General features: G+C 44.9%; 1 protein-coding gene across 2 annotated transcripts; it reads right to left on the bottom strand.

Moving 5' to 3' along the window:
- Positions 1–552: 552 nt before the first annotated feature.
- On the bottom strand, positions 553–18,725 carry BTBD1 (BTB domain containing 1). Of its 2 annotated transcripts, XM_053272970.1 has the most exons (8): positions 18,175–18,716; positions 14,179–14,335; positions 12,804–12,909; positions 11,525–11,722; positions 9,177–9,369; positions 2,988–3,075; positions 2,108–2,254; positions 553–1,376 (listed from the first exon to the last, which is right to left on the bottom strand). In XM_053272970.1, exons 1-8 carry the CDS (start codon positions 18,624–18,626, stop codon positions 1,218–1,220), a joined length of 1,500 nt encoding a protein of 499 aa, XP_053128945.1. In that variant the 5' UTR covers positions 18,627–18,716; the 3' UTR covers positions 553–1,217. The 2 variants fall into 2 exon arrangements, with proteins under 2 accessions (XP_053128945.1, XP_053128946.1); XM_053272971.1 differs by lacking the exons at positions 553–1,376; positions 2,108–2,254; positions 2,988–3,075 and adding an exon at positions 6,296–6,776 and having other exon boundaries at positions 18,175–18,725.
- Positions 18,726–20,483: the final 1,758 nt, after the last annotated feature.

Here is a 20,483-nt window from a genome sequence, read left to right as displayed (position 1 = left end):
CAGTTGGGTACTGGGAATGTTATCAATAATTGATCATTCCCACTGCTTGACCAGTATCCCTGCTAAAACATGAAAGGAGATGCTCAGTAGATTCTCAAAGGCACTCCATATATGCTCAAATGAATACAGATCCTTGGAATAAAGATCCTGCCCGAGTCCTGGAAAAAGCGCTCTGCACAACTCTGAACATGAAGTGCCAGTTGTTTTAAACAAACAAACAAACAAAAACCACAGAAGACAGGAATCCTGTACTGGAGTAGATCAGTAAGCAAAGGGGGCTATAACTTTTTATAGCTTCATCAAGAAGGGTAGCCTTCATGGTAATCTCCAGCAGTATGGTAAACTGCCTTTTTAAAAGAGTGTCTCTGCTTCTTTACTTTGACTTAGTTCTACTGATTCTGTTGTATAGTTTAGCATGCAAAAAACCCAAATTTAAACGCGCCTAAGCTCATGGAACTAGTTTCATGGTTTCTCTGGATTTTGGCTGGTATCTCCCATAACTACAAGGAAAATGTTTAGATAGAGTGTGCTAAAAATTACACTACAGACAAGTATAATCACATATTTACTGCTTCTACACACTGTGTTTATGTATGAACTGTGTACATGAAAGTTTAAAGTGTTCAAGATTTGTTTTTAACTAAAGCATCATGTAGGCAAGATTTCAAATCCTTACTTTATATTTTTAAAGTGACTTCATAACCAGCATAACATCCACCCCTCTCCCCCAATACACTGCAACAAAACTGCATAGGTTTATGTACATTGTATTCAATTACAGATGCAATCTGTACAAGTATTAATGCTGTTTTTCTTCGAGACTTCATTTTCCATTTTCAAGAATGCCAAGTTCAGTTTAATAGTACTGTATTGTCCAGAAAAGCAATCATACCATCCACAGAGATCACAACAAGTATTATTTCAGAAAAAAATACAAATACTCTGCTCCAACTTCCAGGTTATAGGAGTATGTTTTAAAGTGATCAAGATAAATACTTATGTACAGGTAAGATTTAATTCAAGAAGAATTTGGCTGCATACTGTCAAATGGAAGTAGTGAATACTAGTTTTAGTACCTTCCATGTACAATACTTCAGTTCCGTAACACATTTGAGATTAAGTATTTACATAGCTTCACAGTATTCCATATCTCCCATTTGTCCTTTCTGCTAAAATCAATCAAGGTGGCTTTTTTTGCCTCATTTAGTTATCTGAAGTTACGTATAAAATATTATTTCTGGTATTTGTCCATCTTCTATTGATGTGCCATTGTTGTTACCCGGTGAACTAAAAAAGAAAAAGCAGGTTCTGTTTGAAGTGGGAGATTCATGGATTACTTTCTTCAATCCCTTGGTGCCGTAGTGAGAATCGGGGCCCTAAATACAAATAGCAAAAAGTTAGATAGTTTCCTCCTTTGGAACAGTTTATGTAGTAAGCACTAGAATCAGAATTATTTGTAGACTATGGGTAATTTGAAATAAAGAAACAGAAAATATAGTACTACACACAAACATTTTAATAAAGGAGAACCTTGTAATTCATGGAACTGCTGATTGTGGTTCCATGTATCCATGGGTTGTCTCATTGACACCCGTTTTCAGTATCTGTGGATACGAAGGGATTAAAACCAACGTATCCACGATTCCTAGAGGGCCAGAAGTGGCCACGGAGGTAAGTTCTGCCTGCCAATTTGTCTCCGGGGAGCCATTTTGTGGCTCCTTTCCTTCCAAAAATGGACTTTGGGGACTATTTCCTGTAATTTTCTGCAGGTTGGGGGGGGGCATTGCAGGGCATTCCTGGATATATGGGGGGATTCCTGGCCACATACAGACCCTGCAGAGCATGCCACAGTAAATTTATTTTTTTTTAAAGTTATTTTGATTTTTTTTGGACACCCCCCCCCCCCACTTCAGAACCTAACCCCCTATTTCCCTATAGCAATGACAACTTGTTATTCGCGGCAGTAGGCGAGGAATGGCACCCCCGCGAACAACAAGGTTCTCCTGTAATGTCACTGCAGATGTAAAAGGTTGCAAATCCCTACAAGAGAATAAGGTCCGGTTCTCACACAATGTTCAGAGTCTTCACCAATTAAAAAGTATCTTACTTTTAGGGTCGCACATGCAGTGTAACATACTGTAGGCAGAATCTCTATAGGTTCTTTGAACATAACTCTGAAGGTGTTGGCCGTTCCGTCACAGCTAAACCCAGTGTCGTTTTGCCCTAGTGTCTGATTCTTCTCATACTCGATGATCTGAGTCACAACACAAAGCACAGCAAGAAACCATTTCGTTGAGAAAACACTTCTTTTGTTAAAAGGGCCACAAGCTTAGATTTGCCTTTGAAAACCCTTCCAGTTCCTGCCTCAGACTGAAGCATCCGCCTAAGGCCCTCAACCCATCAAGCTGCAACAACCAACTAAATAGAATCCCACCTTAAGAGATGCCTCTTTGCTCAGCAGGAGCTTTCGAAGGAAAGTGCCTATTTGGTGAATAAACACACACTTGTATTTTAAGTTTTTCATGAAAAAGTTTTGGATTTCTTTGTAACAGTTTGTTTTGAAGAGTTTGTATATGATATTTTAATGTACATCCTTCTCTTAAGAATTTCCATGGTATTTTAACAAGGGTGCTTATTATTTCAACAGCACGGCTTCCATAGTCTAGACGCTAGGTAATCATCTTTCACTCAAACACTGGATGTATCACGGTAGCCACTTCTGACCAAGTGTGTGTGTGTGTGTGTGTGTTGGGAGGAAGATGTCTATAAGCCTCTCTAAACACTTGGAGGATTGGGAAGCCTGTTCCACAGGGCCACTCATGAGGTCATCCTACTCCAGAATCCCATTTTTTTTTTCATCAGGGATCATGAGTAGAATCTCCCTGATCAAACTAAAATAATTAGTGAACTTATATATATGTAGATGTTTAAGTGAAATACTTTATTTATAAAAGCACACACGCACATAAACACTCACACTCTGGTACCTGTATATTAACTTGATAGTCAGTGGGTCCATGAATAGATCCATACAATCCAAATCCCACAATTGAAATTCTTCTATTGACTGTGAACCTTGAAAGGAGGAAGACTGAAGAAAGTCAGTGTATTGGAAAGGTAAACAAAAAGAGGTAATGATTTAATGATTTATAAAATAAAATAAAATAATTAGTGATTAAAGTAATTAATGATTAATTAATAAATCAATAATTAATGATTAAAGGATTTCTAGACAATTGATGATCTTAATGCTGTTATAGTACTGATTATTGGTGGCAGCAGGAAGAATAAATAATAGCATTTGTACAGTATTTTTTGAGAGTGCAAAGTGCTTCATGTGGATTATCTTGATGTCATCCTTACAACCACCCTGTAAGAAAAAGCAAGCATCATCCCCATATTGTGGCTATCAAGGCTAAGGGAGAGAGCAGCTTGCCTAAGGCCGGTGAGTTCCCAACATAGGAGAGACCCAAAACCACAGAAGTCACATAGGAAGCTGCCTTATACAGAATCAAACCATTGGTCCATCTATAGCTCAGTATTGTCTACACTACGGTTTCTTAACCTTGGGCCCCCAGATGTTGTTAGACTACAACTATCACTGTAGTTACCATACTCAACTGTAGTTACCAACGACCATACCCAAGCAAAAGTCATTGCAGCTGAGGATTCTGGGAGTTGTAGTCCAACATCTGGGGGTCCAAGGTTAAGAAACCCTGGTCTACACTAACTGGCAGCAGCAAAAGTTACAGGCAGGCATACCTGGAGATGCTGCCCGGGATTTCTCAGAGCTAATGTTTTCTGTGTATTTCAAAGCTGGGCTTCTAGATCTCTGCTTTCCCATCACTTTCTGTTTGCTGCCTTGATAGCCTCAGGTGCTGAGCCACCCATTTTAAAATAAAGCGGGCCAGACAGGCTGTCAAGCTTGGTGACTTGTCTCTGTCAGAGATTTCCATTTCCTCTACTGGGAAAATGGCCACTCTGTGGCTTATCGCAGTGGCCACCAGAACACTCTGTATGGCCATACTCCTTTGACTTGCACAGAACAAGGTAAGGGGCTTCAATCAGAAAAACGGAGTGGGGGAGAGATGGAAGATACCTGCATGTGTAGAGGCAGCAAAGCTTGGAGTCGAGAGAGAGCAAGTTCTGCCTCCACGATTTCAGATGTAGCCATACTGAAAGTCACACTATTACTGTGTTGCACTACAGCTAAAGACCAGTTTGAGTATTGCTGCATTTATCTTTCTGAAAAGTTGGCATTGGGTTGTTTTTGTGTTTTTTAATGTATTTTACCCCATCTTCCTTGTCCTGCTTTGCACCGATATCATGGTCTGGATTACATAATGGTCTTTCTCCCATGCTAGGGCAATGAAGAGCCCTATTCACATGTTTTATTCAACACTTGTACAACGAATGTATAGTGTACACAGATGGAGATCTGCACACAGGTACAGTTAGTTATTCACACGTTATGCTGAACTGAAGTATGGCAGTACACTTATCTGTATACTGCATTTCAAGGGGCCTGCAGCCAGGTTCACTTTTAAAATGCATGCCAGGGCACACAAAAATATGTGCAAGTGTACAGACATCTGTGCACTCGAACAACATAATATCTGAATCTAAATTGGGCTAAGCCTTAGTTGACTAATGGAAGCATTCAGGAGTTTCCCGGGTGTTAGACCACAATTCCCATCTCCCCCACCTTTGGCCATTGTGGCTGGGGATTATGGGAACTGTAGTCCCAAATCTGGGGGCCCAAATATGAGAACCCCTGCTATAATTGATAATTTTGGGGACCGGGGACCATCAGTTTGTTTATTATTTTTCTGTGTAAACTACTTTGAGAACTTTTGTTGAAAAGCGGTATATAAATATTCTTTAGTAGTAATAATTGATATTTTTGAAAATCTGCACCTGAACAAAATAATGATTGCGAGGAACATCTCTTTAACATTATGCTGGTATATCTCACAACAGACAGGAGAAGGAATACCAGTACAGATACCGGGGGTAGGACGGGGACTTACTTTCCTCCATTGTGAAAACTGTCCATTTATTCCCACCCTGTTTCCTGTCCTTCAACCAGTTACCAATCCACACATGAACCTGTCCCCTTATCCCATGACTGCTACGTTTACTCAAGAGCCTTTGGTGGGGAACTTTCTCAAAAGCTTTTTGAAAGTCCAAGTATACTATGTCAACCGGATAACCTTTATCCACATGCCTGTCAACACTCTTAAAGAGCACCAAAAGGTTGGTGAGGCAAGACTTGTCCTTGCAGAAGCCATGCTGGTTCTCCTTCAGCAAGGTCTGTTCTTCTATGTGTTTAACAATTTTGTCCTTAAGCATGCTTTCCATCAAATTACCCAACACAGAAGTTAAGCTAAACAGCCTGTAATTTCCCAGACCCTTTCTGGAAATCAGTGTTACATTAGCTACTTTCTAATCCTCTGGTACATAGCCCGATTTAATGGGACAAGTTACATATTTTTGCTAGGAGATTGGCAATTTCACATTTAAGTTCCTTCAGAACACTTGGGTGGATACTATCTGGCCCTGGCGATTTGTTAATTTTTAATTTTTCAAGACAGTTCAGAACATCCTCTCTCATCATCTCAAACTTGGCTACTTCTTGAGCCTCCAAGCCTGAGAAGCTGTTCCAGAGCGGGCATATGGTCAGTATTGTCCACTGAGAAGACAGATGCAAAGAACCCACTCAGCCTCTCTGCTATCTCCTTATCCTCAATAATCCCTTTCATGCCCTCATCTAATGGTCCAAGCACCTCCCTGGCAGGTTTTCTGTTTCTGACATATTTAAAGAAGTTTTTATTATTCCCCTTGACATGTGTTACGTGCTCTTCAAACTCTCTTTTTTGCATCCCTCATTGTCTCCTTGCATGTCTTTTGCCAGAGCTTATGTTCCTTTCTGTCCTCTTCCATTTTCAGAAACAAGTCTCCTTCCCTTTTATGGCCTCCCTAATGCTATTTGTTAGCCATGCTGGCATCGTCCTCAACTTGGTGATATACCTTTCCTCCAGAGGATGTCTTGTTTCACAAAAGCAAAACAGAGGTTTGATCCTTACTCATAGCTCCATCAATTGCAGCATACTCTCCTTCAGCTGGAGTCCCTTTCTCCTGGCTTCTTTCTTGACAATTTCCTTCCACTGACTCCACGGCACACCTCTATAGAACTCTTCCTGTCATTAAGTACCTAGCAACAGTTGCCATGCTTAACTCCCTAACCCCCTAGACCAGGCAACATTAACATAAATAAATGAGTCTTAACTAACCATTTTGCTTCTGGGAGCCGATTCTTCACATTGCAAGTTGCTTTATTATTTATTATTGCTTACATTTACATACCACCTTTGCTGAAGAGCTCAAGCCAAGGTATAGGACAGTTTAACACAATGGCTTGTCATTAGGACTACCAATATTTATATACCATTTTCCAGCTAAAGTTCTCAAAGTGGCCTACATAGAAAATAAATAAAAATTAAGATTGTTACAGTCTAAAAGAATTGATACAAAAGGAAAAAAGAGGAGAGGGAGGGGGAAGAAAATAATAAAAATAATAATATATGCACCGTGCTAAGCATATCAAATGGTGCTCTCATAACTGACAAAAGCTAGGTTCCTGATCCAAAGTGCTTCCAGGTTAAATGTCAAATCATGAAGAAGATGAGAGATAGTTGTGTTGCTGGGCTTTGTTTTGGGAGGGAATGAGCAGGAAGGAGTTAAGCAAATGGCATTATGGAGGGAGTAGGGAAGATCTGAAAGAGAAGAGAGATGGCATCAAGAGAAACATAGGAACGTTGCAAGTCAGTCCATTGGTCCATCTAGCTCAGGATTGTCTGCACAGACTGGCAGTGGCTTCTCCAAGGTTATAGGCCGGAGTTCTTCTCAGCCCTTTCCTGAAGATGCTAGGGAGTGACCTTGGAACCTTCTGCATGCAAACATGCAGGTGCTCTTCCAAGAGCGGCCACATCCCCTAAGTGGTGTATCTTACAGAATTCACATGTAGTCTCCCATTCAAATGCAAACCAGAGCAGACCCTGCTGAGCAAAGGGGGAAATTCCTGCCTGCTACAAGACCACCATCTCTCCTTCCAGGCATCAGGGAAGCCTGTATCAGAACATGTACCAGAGAGGTGGGTTCTGTGCATACGGAGAAGTTCCTCTTCCTCTGTTTTAAAGCCTGCAGGACTGGTGATTGTACTGCTAATCCAACTAGACACTCACACACTGATGTCTCTGTAGCCATTAGACGTACTCTCTTAAAACCATGGAAGCTGAGACTCTCAGGAAGCTGAATCTTTATACTGGACTCATTAAAGAGTTGAGGGCTGGATACTTAAAGGACTCCCTTCTCCCACATGATCCTGAGATTGTTGTAGGAAGCTTTGCCCCGTGTCCTGCTGCCACCAGAGGTGCAGTCGGTGGGTACTCGGGACAGAACCGTTGTGGCTATGGAACTCTCTGCTACAAGATGTCCACCTGGCCCTGTCTCCGATGGTCTTTCAGCACCAGATTCTTCTTCAGGACTTCTAGCCTGTGATCTGAAATCACTTCCCATTGGATACTGATACTGCTCCCCTTGACCATTCATGCTAATGTTCTCTCTCCCCTTCATATTTCTATTCTTTTTATTGATCTACATTGATGTTATTTCTTGTCGATAAGCTGCTCTGCTGAATCTTTAGATCAAGAAGTGAGATGCATTTTGGTGCAAAAACAAACTCCACCTCGTCCTCTCCCTGGGAATCGCCCCATCACCTCGCCTGGCCCCTGTTCTGCCAAGTGTCTCTCTTCCTCCAGGTCCACTTCTCTGCAGGGGTCTCCGGGCACCATGCCAATTGCCATCAGCATCACCAGAGGGAGACTGGAGCTTGCTGCCTTGGAGAGCCAGGCTGGGCTGTTACGGCTCCCTGCAGCGTTTGCCCTTGAACAAAGCACACACACACACCCCAGCGCTTCGACTGCTTCGGAGAGCGCAGAAGCCAGAGTGCCTTTCAGATCTCAGCAGCAGCTCCCCAAGCGCCATCCTGCTGCAAGGGAAATGGCAGCAGAAGGTGCTCCTGTCCCCGCAGAAAGTGTCCAAATGGCGGCCTTGAATTTCCAGAAGGAGATGAAAGTGCCTCCAGTGTCATGAGGGGCCGGCGTGTATCTTCCTTCGCCTGCTCCCAATGACGTGGATGCTCTTTGGTTTCCCCCTAGAAACCCACGGCACGAAGACCGAGCTCACTGCTGACAGACAAGGCATCAGCAGCTGTATCCAGCCGGGGACTCGTTCGGTCAGTTTGACTCTGCTAATTTCTGCTTCATCAGGACGCTCCACTTTTGCCCAGGCACCTTGCTTCTCAAAGCAGGTGGCCTCTCCTGCGAAGCTATTTCAAGCCCAAGGACATCTGGAAGTCTAGTCTTCACTCTGGTAAACGGAACCCTTAACACTGGGGCCCCACAACAATTTTAATCTGGAAGGGGGCCTCACCAGACAGCCTTAAGCAGAAAGACAAACTGGGTGGTGGTTGCTGTTGTTTTTAAATGGTCCAGGGAAGTCTTTCATTTTGGAACGGAGCCTGTATCTCATACTTGCCTTAAACCTGACCTGGACCCAAACCCCTAAACCAGCCAGTTCAGCACTGGTCCGATAAACAGGCGCCCGGGGCCCGAACTGTCCAGCCTGACTGCTTGCTAATGTGCCATCCAGTGGTCGTTCCCTGCTGACTGAGCAAAGAGGCACCTTTGGAAAGTGATTGTGCTTCGGTATTTAGCCCAGGGAGAGCGACTGTCCCTCTCCAACCCCAGCACAGCATCTCTCAAGTGGCCGCTGCACATCTCTACCTTATGCTTCTCTTTGGATTGTGGGCCCTTTGGGGCAGGGAACCATCTTGTTTCTTATTTTTCTCTGTAAACTGCTCTGACAACTCTTGTTGTGGGAAAGTGGTCTATCGATACTGGTGGTGGGAGTAGCAGTAGTATTTCCCAGTGAGCCAATCCAGAAGAGGGAGCAACTAAAAGGCAGAGCCTCAGACTATTCAAACACTCACGTGCGTTTCAAGCAGCTGCCTATGCTCACCCACTGCACATGGACACAGAACAAGATCCCCTATGTTCTCTGTGCTCCACCAAATGGGACAGGTGAATCACATTCCTTCACCTGAAAACAATTACCTGATCCGGTCGCTTGTTCCACTGTAACCCCAGCGACTCTCCACTTGCTGGAATCTATTGATGCTGCACTCCTTTCCTCTAAGACAGCATCTCGGCCGGTCAATATAGTCAACTCTAGGTTTAGGGTTGACTGTAAAATGCAGAAAGAGATTTACTACTTCCCGATCTGACAAAATTCCAGACTGAGCAGGACCTAGGGGGAAAACGCAGTACAACTGAGCTGAACATGTTTTATGCTAAGAGGCCAACTGAGGCATCATCTTGGAATAATCTCTGGTTTACAAATCTACTTGCGTACATTTAACCCAATCCTAAACTATGGTAGTTTACCTTGGATTATGGGCCTATTATGGGCCATAAAAGGAAACAATCTACAGCCTTCAAAAGAAAAAAATTGACAATGGGATTCAATTGATATACAAGTGCCTTCGGGGTCATACCCCCTTGACAGTCCCCCCCCCCCCCCGGCTTTAAATTTTTTAAAAAAGAAGACTGTGAGCCCTTTCGGGACAGGATTGTTATTTTTTAAATCCTGTAAACTGCTCCAAGCCTGCTGGGAAAAGTGGGATATTCTGTTGGATCTTAATATCCCATAAGGTGAAATGTGCATAACATTCGGATAAAACACACTTGAACATCCAGCCCAACTTGAGGCTGAAACAGGCCTGGTTATCTAGAATCTTTGTTAAATGGATGGAATAAGCTCAAGAACCAACTGTAATAGTTTTAATTTTGACAATTTCAATTTTATCATTAGTGATCAACTGTTTTTCATTCTGAGTGGTCCATAAATACTATGTGTGCATGCTGCCAAATTTGCCATTGTAAATAAGATGAAAATTATTCTCCTTTGACTGGTTTTGTGTTTCACAGCCACAGACGTGTACACATTCAGGCAGTATCATTTTAACTCTGTATGCACTATTAAAGATTCCACCAGTTCAGAAGTGTAGTTAAGTTTTCCATGTGGTTTTACTCAATTATATATTACAGCACCTATAAGTAAATACATGTAAAATTAAATGCAATTTGTATCTAAGGCAAAGGACAATTGCACACGAAGCCAAGTGATTTATTTTCATCGCTTGCCCAGCATTTAACCTGTAGCACAACTTAATACGCTAAGTGTAAATAACCTACTCCTCAGGCAACGGTTTCTCTCTTCTACTGCAAAGTTTGTAGCAGGATGCCAATAATTCATGACATCCTACATACATATTGTATCAAACCATTAACCCTTCCCTTCTTTTTTGGAAGCAGATAGCCAATTTATGAGGCAAACGTTTTCTCTTCCAGTGCAAAAGACTGTACAGTTTGAGGATAAAAGTCTACAAGACCGTGCCAATCCTTGTCTCATTATTAATAGCTAAATTGCCACCTTGCTGGATAACCTACCACAGTATGCAAGTACCATTTCAGACCAGAGCTAAAGGCATATTTTGCTCATTTAAAACCTAAGAGGCAGTAAGACTGCGATCTTATGCCCACTTGCTAGGAAGCAGGTCCTACTGAACATGGGAAGCTGCCTTATACCGAAGCAGACCATTGGTCCAGCTAGCTCAGTATTGTCTACACTGACTGGCAGTGGCTCTCTCAGGTTTCAGGCAGGAGTTTTTACTCAGCCCTACTTGGAGATGCTGCCAGGGATTGAACCTGGGACCTTCTGAATGCAAACAGCTGCTCTACCACAGAGCTACAGCCCCTACAGCAGGGCTACAGAACTCTGCCCCTACAGTTGTTGCTGGACTACAACTCCCATCACCCCCAGCCAGCGACCAAGTCAGGGATGATGTGAATTGTAGTCCAACAACAGCTGGAAGGCCAAAGTTGTGCAGCCCTGCACTAGGGGGAATATCTTAGAGCAGAACGTGCTCACATTTAGTTACCCATCCAAAGGCAAGCCAGGGCAGATGCTGCTTAGCCAAGGGGACAATTAATGCTTGCTACCTCAAGACCAGCTCTCCTCACCTGAAATCAATGAGACTTGCTTTCATGCTTAGGATCCGACTGCAAGAGTATCACGGAGTATTTTCTATGACTGTTAGAAAAGTCAAGCTCCTTTAGGATGAGCCACTACAGTTAAGACAAATATGTCGCCATTTTTCCTTGTAAGCAAACACACTGCCAAACACAGACAAATTCTTAACAAATTTAGGAAGAGATACTTTATTTATATCTATGTAACCTGCTTTGGGAACTTTTGTTGAAAAGCGGTATATAAATATTCATCGTGTGTGTCTGTAAAAAGTATATTCAGAATTGGAACTACAACACATTCTTTTGCCACCTGTCCAAAGACATATGCAGTCTGTCACTCTTTTCAGTAAAGAAGTCAGCCATCAAGTTACCTGCTGCAAACTCTTCAATTGTCATCAGTGGAAACCGGATTAAGGAGAGGGCTTTGCCAAGCACCTTCTGCTTATTTGTAGACGTGACGGGTAACTGCTGCCTTTGACATTCTGCTTCTGCCCAGCGAACCACAGCTCCAAAAAGTCTGCTCTCTCGAATACTAAGAGTGTCTCTTTCCAGTACAGCACACAGCGTGTCTGGGGAAAAAATGCTTCAAGTTACTTGCAGATCTAGGGCAATGTTACGTTATGCACAAAGGATTTTTCTATTAAATCACCCTTCTTCCTGCACAATTTTGAGCTCAAATCCCAGTGCCAAAATTATTTTAGTGGAATGCTAACATTTATCTTTCTTTTTAGAAGTTCCACAGCATATAATAGGCAACACAAGATTGTTTCATATCAAAGCTGCACAATTTTGGCCCTTCAGCTGTTTTCGGACTACAACTCCCATCATCCCCAGCCACTGGGGGGGTCAAAAGTTGGGAATGATGGGAGTTGTAGTCCAGCATCTGCAGGAGGGCTGAAGTTGTGAAGCTCTGTCTTATAGGGAAGTCTGACGTGTAGCAGGGAGAAAAGATTTCGGCTGAACTGCTGCACCCCCTCCACAACCTTCTTTCTTTGAATGGCATGAGAGTCATCTTTTAAAACTGATAGGATAGTCCTATGTGCTTCTTAGAAGCAAGGCCCACTGCATCCAACAGACTGCAGCCTATGGCAAAACCCAAAGCTATCACACATCAACTCATTCACAAGCAATGTTCCCTCTAACAGGGATTCCCAGATGTTGCTGACTAAAACTCCCAGGATCCCCAGCTGCAATGGCTTTTGCTTGGGGATTATGGGAGTTGTAGTCAACAACATTTGTGAATCCCTGTTAGAAGAAACATTGTTCACAAGGACCAGGACGTAACTGCTACATAAAATCAGTTCTAAATCCCAAAATAGTTATCCTGCACTCAACTTGGCATTCAACTAGAGCTTCACCCAAGTTCGATGTGCAAAACCTATTAATAATAGCTAGTCTCCCCTCAAATGATGACCCACGAATGTGTGGTGCACTACAGGCGAGAGGGGGGCCCCCTTCCAGCCAAGCATCCCAAACAATGACCATAATCAATAAGGCTAACCTACTCTGCTGAAGGCTGGCTTACCAGGCCATTCTTAAGAGGATTTATATGCAAAAAAGATGTGGAATATTTTGAATCTACAAGTGAGATGGGCAACCAAATCTAGTACTGTTAGATCAGTCTTCAGCCCCCTCAAAGGGACGACTTACCTATGTCAATATCTGTGAAGCCTTCTGCACTGATGGCATCCATGGTGCTTTTGTCAATTGTGTCAAGACAGAGACTAGCAAGTTGTGGTTCATCAAATAAACGAGCCTACACAAATTTTTGCTTAGAATTATTACAGATATTTACCACTGCAACACAGCAATGCTGGCCAGAGAAAACAAATATTTTTTAACATCAAGTGACAAAGATGGGTTAGGATTGACATACACAGCAAATTTACTTTGCTTCTTCACTTCACTGTTTAACAATCAATCAATCAATGCTTTATTACAGTCACAGACCAGTACAAGAATACCTACTCACAGAAGCCCAGCAAAATAACCTATCAAGATTGTAATACAGTTAAATATCAACACAGGTAATCTGGACCGGGTTTTTAGTGAGCTCCTGACACATTTTATTGGCCATTAAACAGAATTTAACAAATAAGATCTGCAAATGAACTACTGACTGGCTTATGATATATTTCCAAAATATCCTTTGGTGCTGAAAAAAATCTAGTGACTACCAGTGTTGTAGTCACTCAGTTCCTCAAAGCAATCGAAACCTATTGGGATTTTCCAGAGACAATGAGGCTGTCTCCCATCCCCAATATCAAATAAGTCTGAATTAGCAGCCTGAGTTTTCTATCAAAAAATTGCAGCCGAAAACAAAAAGCTGTTTAATTTGAATTCCAACCATCATATTATTTTCTTGATTTCCTGCTACTATTCTTGCCAACAAGAACTGCTGTGCCATACTTGCATTTCCAGATGATGATGATCATCATCATCATCAACTACTTTATTTGTTAGACACCCAGTAACAAATTGTTCTCTGGGAGGCTCACAACATAGTATTAAAACATCAAGTAAAAAAACGTAACATTAAATCACAACACACACGCACACAAAAAATACACAAAATACAATACAAAACAATTTTTAAAACTTTTTTAAAAATCAGTTTTAAAATCAAATTTAAAAATCAAAATTTAAAAGGCCTGAGTGAACAACAAGGTCTTTACCTGGCATCTAAAAGAAGCAATGAAGTCATGCAAACCTCATTGGGGAGGCTATTCCATAAATGGGGTAGCCACCTGCCTCACCTCGTTTGGCAGGGGCACTCAGAGCAGGACCTCCAATAAGATCTTAAGGTCCAAGTCGGGACATATGGGGCAAGGCACTCTCTCAGGTACCCCAATCCACAATCACTTAGGGCATTTAAGACACTACCCAGATCCATGCAACCAGGTAGTTTGGTTGCATATACACACACACACACACACACACACACACACACACACACACAATATTTCCGAATAGCTCATATAATTACATGTCTATACTGTTGTTACATTAGAAATTGTACAGTCACCTGAGTAAGCAGCATAAAAGCATTATCTGCTCGGAGGTGCTTCGTAAGGAATTCGACACAATGGGCTTCCAGGGCTGGGACAGCATATTTCTTGGCTGTGTAGAGAGTGGTCATAACTGTTTCAGGGCCAATTTGAACTTCATCTGAGTATAAAAACCTAGAAATCAAAGGAGAGACTTAAGTGGGTTATCTGCGCATGTTGCTTAATACCAACACCAACAACTAAATGGGAACACTCAAAAAGTAAACCATATTTGTGATCTTATGGGGGTCAGTGTTTCACCTTGAATTGCACAATTTCACATTACTTCAAACAGAGAATTGTTTGCTATACTGGTAAGTTGGAAGCTCGCTTACTTTCAAACTGTTATGTGGGTAATTAACCCATAACAAATGTCCTGTCCAAAGCATTGCTGTTGTATCATTTCAAAGGTCAGCACACCTTCTTGCCAGGAGAGGGTGCATCAAAGGCTTCCAATGAGCTATCGTATTTCCAAGTCAGCATTTTCACTCCAGCTAGATTTATATTTTAACCACCATCCTTGGATCAGATATAATTGATAAAAATATGCTGTGAGAGGCAAGGCCTGATTTCATGCCTGACTAGAAATTCTAGTGCTTATTTAGCTGTTGCAATAGTATACCAAAGGAAGTGTCAAGGGGGAAAGACTACACTACCTTTCAAGAAAATATATTTTAAAGCTTAAATCGTAAGCATACCTACTAGGAGGTAAATACCCTGAAACTCAGTGGGACATACTTCTGAGTAAGATGCTTAAGATGCACTGTAACACCACACTCCAAAATTAATAGTTCACTTGCTTGTTAATCCAAACTAAATACAACTTTACAGTGTTAGCATAAATAGCTCTCTACAACAATGTTTGTATGGAAAACAAAGACTGAAACAATAAATAGGGCCAAATGCTTGAATATATTTTTGTAAGAATCTTCTGAGTTGGAAATTTGATTTAGTGTAGACAGGGTAAACTGAAAAAGAAAAGGCAGAGCCTAATCCACCAAACCCAAGACAAACTTGAGCCAAATTTAAGCCTTATTCAAATCTAGTCAACAGGAGAAAAATCACCCTAAGGGAAAGTACTTTGGCTTAAAGTGGGAAGCAACAGAGGTAACAGTTAAATATCCCAGTTTAAAAATTGAACATTATGACTACATGCAATTCAAGTTAGAAAACCTGGAAGTCAAATCAAGTCAAAAGGCTATAATTATATACATTTACTCAATTATATCCACGAAGATCAAGATGTATGATACCTACAAGCAGCATTTTATAAATAATGTCACTGTCCAAGGTTTATATTTAAATCTCACCCTTTTCTAAGAACTTAAGGCAACATGCAGTTTTGTATAATTAAATCTTATTGGCCCTTCAGGACAGAAGTCACACAGCCCAACCCCTTCCTGGGCAATTTTGCAAACCGTTTGCTCTCCTCTTACACCACTACCACCTGCCCTTACCTTAACCTCTTTCCCATTAGACCTTACCTTCCCATTAGCCCTTACCTTAACCTCTTTCCCTTGTGGCTCTCCAGATGCTACTGAACTACATAGGAACACTGGAAGCTGCCTTATTCTGAGTCAGACCCTTGGTCCATCTAGCTCAGGATTGTCTGCACTGACTGGCAGCAGCTCTCCAAGGTTATAGGCAAGAGTCTCTCTCAGCCCTATCTTGGAGATGCCAAGGAGGGAACATGGAACCTTCTGCATGCAAGCAGGGAGGTGCCCTTCCCAGAGCGGTCGCGTCCCTGAAGGGGAATATCTTACAGTGCTCACACATGTAGTCTCCCATACAAATGCAAACCAGGGCAGACCCTGCTTAGCAAAGGAACTCCCATCATCCCCAGCTGTCAAACTCTGGCTGGGGCTGATGAGAGTTGTAGTTCAGTAGCATCTGGAGAGCTGCACATTGCCTACCTCTGCCTTAAGAAGTCTCCGCCCTTTGTCATCCCTGGATTACCCACCCCCACCCCCTGGACTCTCAAGCCTCTAAGGCAGGGCTGCACATCTTCAGACCTCCAGCTGCTTTGGGACTACAAATCCCATCATCCTCAGACACAGTGGCCAATAGTCAGGGGTTATGGGAGTTGTAGGCCAGCATCTGCAGGGGGGCTAAAGTTATTCAGCCCTGCCCTAAGGGTTTACTTCTTACTTCTGTACCAATCCAGTCCTATGCTTCTTAACCCATAACATATTTGACGCCCTTAGCCCCATTTAAGTCCCACCCCTCCACCCCCTGCCAATAGCCAAAGGATGTATTTATTTCATGTATATACTGCCCATCCAGAAATGGCTCAGGGCAGTACAGAACTGCCATTTAGGGGGCAACCGGCAACCTGCCTGCTCAGCAACTGCAGTCTGCAGGACCCACGGAAGCCGGAGCCAAAACACTGTCAGCCGTCCATGAGGGTTATGAGGGCTTGCGTGGAAGTTAGTCCCACTAAGTCAACCTGGATGGGCTTGGCCTGTAACTCTCTCGGGTGTCTAGTACCCACTGTTCTGCAGTTTCTCCCTTTGTGAGATAATACCTGCAACAGGCTGAACAGGAAAGCTTGAGTCTTTGCAAAACATCTAGCAGCTTTCTCAACTTTCAAGTCAGACACTGCCCTCAGGGACAAAAAGGAACAAGACACGCTGCATTCCTAGAGGTCTGGTTCAGAGTGCTTTTCCTACTTAGCCTGCCACCAAAGGGAACTGAAGGGCTTTAAATGATGGATCACCTAACTCAGGGGCTGGCCTGAAGCTCTTGCTGTGCTCAGGACACCTTGTTCCTGGCCAGACGGTGGCTGTCCTGCCAACCCTCTCCCTGGCCAGGATTAGGGCAGAGTCATTCACGATCCTATAGCCATAAGACTTTACAACTGCAAAGTGTCCCACAAGGGGCAATCTTTTAAAACTAACATAGCAACACAGACAGTGTGTGAAGTTTCTGAAGGCAAGCGAGTCTAGGGTCAAGGCTAACAAGAGGACCTGCAATCCAATTTAGGCAAAGTACATGGATTTAAGACTCCAGACCCATCAGAATCCATCTCCATCGGGTGACTGTTGAAAGCAATCCTGAATGCCTTAGTGGCTTGATTTTGTGAAACACACTGGAAACAAGTATTCACTAAGAACTGGCAACCCTACAGAATCTATCTACACCCAGTCCGATAAAGGCCAAATAAAAGCTGGTGCATTCCCTGCTAACAGTTCACAGGATCAGGCTCCATAGTGTCAACATGAGTAGGATCAAGCACTAAGGTTCCCAACTCTCATCAAAGCTATTCCTGGATATTTTTATTTCCACTATTTTCCACAATGTTTTTCACCACATCAAGTCATTAAAATCTCCAGGATTGGTTTCAAGAGTCCCCTGGGCAATGGTGCCGATTCCTTAAGACCCCAGGGAGCCCAGCATCAGCCCTCCAATGGCAGTTGGATTACAACTTCCATCAGAGAGGAGAGCTGGTCTGGTGGTAGCAAGCATGACTTGTCCCCTTAGCTAAGCAGGGTCTGCCCTGGTTGCATTTGAATGGGAGACTAGAAGTGTGAGCCCTGTAAGAGATTCCCCTCAGGGGATGGAGCCGCCCTGGGAAGAGCAGAAGGTTCCAAGTTCCCTCCCTGGCAGCATCTCCAAGACAGGGCTGAGAGAGATTCCTGCCTGCAACCTTGGAGGAGCCGCTGCCAGTCTGTGAAGACAATACTGAGCTAGATGGACCAATGGTCTGACTCAGTATGTGGCAGCTTCCTATGTTCCTATTTTCCCAACCACAGTGGCCAATGAGCCAGCGGAGACTGTAGACCAACAGCTGGAAGGCTGAAGCTGTCCAGCCACACTCAGTCCTTGCACTACAGCTCCCATCCCCCTGACGCTGCAGCCAGGGATGATGGGAGCTGTAGTCCGGCAGCGGCAGCTGCAGGGCCCCAGCTGGGCAGCCCCCAAGTCAGAGACCCAGCCGAGCCCAAGGAACGACCCTCTCCCTCCCTCAGCCGGACCTGAGCAGGGCCAGGAAGGCGGCGGGCTCCACGTCGGGCAGCTCGATCTCGGCCGAGGTGGTGGCCATCCCGCCGTTGAACATGGCGTCGAAGACGGCGCTGCCGGCGGCCAGGACGAAGCGGTGCGCGGGGATGCGCTGCTGGCCCGGCCCGGGCGCGCCTCCGCCGCCTCCTCCTCCTCCGCCCCGCGGCCCGCCTTTGCCCACCACGAAGCGCACGTCGCTGAGCAGCTCGTTGGCGAAGAGGAAGGCGAAGCGCTCCCGCAGAGACCGCTTCGTGGCCTGCCAGTTGTACACCGGCTCGCGCTGCACCACGGCCACGGCCGCCGCCGCCGGGGAGAGGGACGACGACGACGAGGAGGAGGAGGCCGCGGCCAGAGCCGACACCGCCGCCGTCGCGCCGGCCGCCGCCTCGGAGCCCCCCGACGCCTCAGGGCCGCCCGCGGCCGCCATCACCGACCCTCCTCGCTCAGCCCCTCTCCAGGCGCAGGCGCACTCGCCACCCACTGCTCCCGGCGAGCGCGAGACGACGCACCACGGGAAGTTTTTTTGCGCAGGCGCGCGGCGCTACCTACGGCCGTAGGGTGATACGCCGGGCGGCTCCTCAAACCCCGTAGATCTAAGAAAATGCTAGAGTGGTACGCATAGGCGCCACCGGGCGGACCGCTAGCCCTGGACACGCAGGCTGGTCAACTTCCTGTAAGGCGTTTCAGGCCGCCATGGGCCATAAGTCTCTTTGGGCTCCGGGTGGCTTCGCTCTAGGCTTGACTATTTCTAGGGTGAAACCTGTCTCTACTTGGGATGAGCAAGTGTGTGGGTATAGAGATAAGAAAAAGATAGAGGGCCGTAATCGCCGAAGAGCATGTTTGGGGAGGGAGGCGCGAGTGCTAACTGTAGATGTGACTGAGCAGCAGCGTGTCCTAGAGACAAAACGCGACTAAAGGCAGAAGCAAAAAATGGGCGTCCCCGCTCTTTCTATCTCCCGTTTTATTCTGAAATGAAAAACATGAGCTAGCACTAATGGTATGGTCCCTCATTCAAAGGAACATAGGAAACTTACTTACCGAATCGGACCTTTGGTCCATCTAGCTCAGTACTGTCTACACGGGCTGGCAGCAGCCCTCCATGTTTTCAGGCATGAGTCTCCCAGCCCTACCTGGCGATGTCAGGATCTGAACCTGAATCCTGCTGCATCTTTTAAAAGTGGCGATTCTCTTTATTTAGCAGGGGGAGAGTAATTGGCCCTATCCATGCCCAGCAGCATAGCATCTCTCCAGTGGCTGTTGCTGGTGTCTATCTAATGTTTATTTGTTAGATGGTGAGCCCTTTGGGGACAGGAAGCCCATTTTATTTATCTATGTAAATTGCTTTGAGAACTTTTGTTGAAAAGCGGTATATAAATATTTGCCATATGCATAAACAGATGCTTTACCACTGAGCTATAGCCTCATTCCCCTTAGCCAAGATATATGAAGGCACATATGCTCACCAGGGATGTGCACGAACCTGTTCGGAGGCCCTTTTACGGGCCTCCGAACAGGTTTGAACACTGGCAGTTCGAATGTTCGGCAGTGGGGTGGGGGGAGGTAGGACTTTAAGAGTGGGGGAGGGTGCACTTACCCCTCGCCCCGCTTTCCCCCTGCCGGTGCTGGAGTCCTGTAAAATCTTTCGGGGCGGCAGTCTACCTCTTCCCTGCCGCCCCTTCCCCTCTTCGGCCAGAAGAGGGGAAGGTACCTAGAAGTACCGGGTGCGTATGTGCACACTGGGTGCATGTGCATGCACATCGCACATGCATGTCAGACGGGCTCATGCACGATCGCGACGTGCATCCACGTGTGCCCACTATGTCTGGCCAAAGAGGGGAAGGGGCAGCAGGGAGGTACACTGCCACCCTGAAAGATTTTACAGACTCCAGGGCTGGAGGGGTGTGTGAGAGGGGGAAGTGGGGGGAGTGGGAAGTGTACCCTTCCCCACCCTTCCTGTTGCCAGATTTGAGGGGTATACTTGTGTGAAATATTGGGGGCCATAACCCAGAGCCATCCCTGCCTGGTTCCATGCACATCCCTATTCCCTAATGCTCTCTAGGGATGTGCACAAACAGGTTCGGAGGCTCTTTTACGGACCTCCAAACTGGTTTGAAAGTCCGGTAGTTCGGCTGGTTAGAAGGTGGGTGGGGTAGCTTTAAGGACGGGGGAGGGTGCTTTTACTCCCTCTCCCGCAGTTCCCGCAGTTCCCGCAGTGTCCTTCAGCAGGGCAACCCTGCCAGAATCAAGGCCCATATTGAGAGGCTGCCCAAGGGCCATCCAATAT

This window comes from Hemicordylus capensis, chromosome 10 (assembly GCF_027244095.1).
Source record: "Hemicordylus capensis ecotype Gifberg chromosome 10, rHemCap1.1.pri, whole genome shotgun sequence".
NCBI lineage: Eukaryota > Metazoa > Chordata > Lepidosauria > Squamata > Cordylidae > Hemicordylus > Hemicordylus capensis.
The sequence above is the reverse complement of the archived record's forward strand: the minus strand, read 5'-3'. Positions and strand labels throughout refer to the sequence as shown.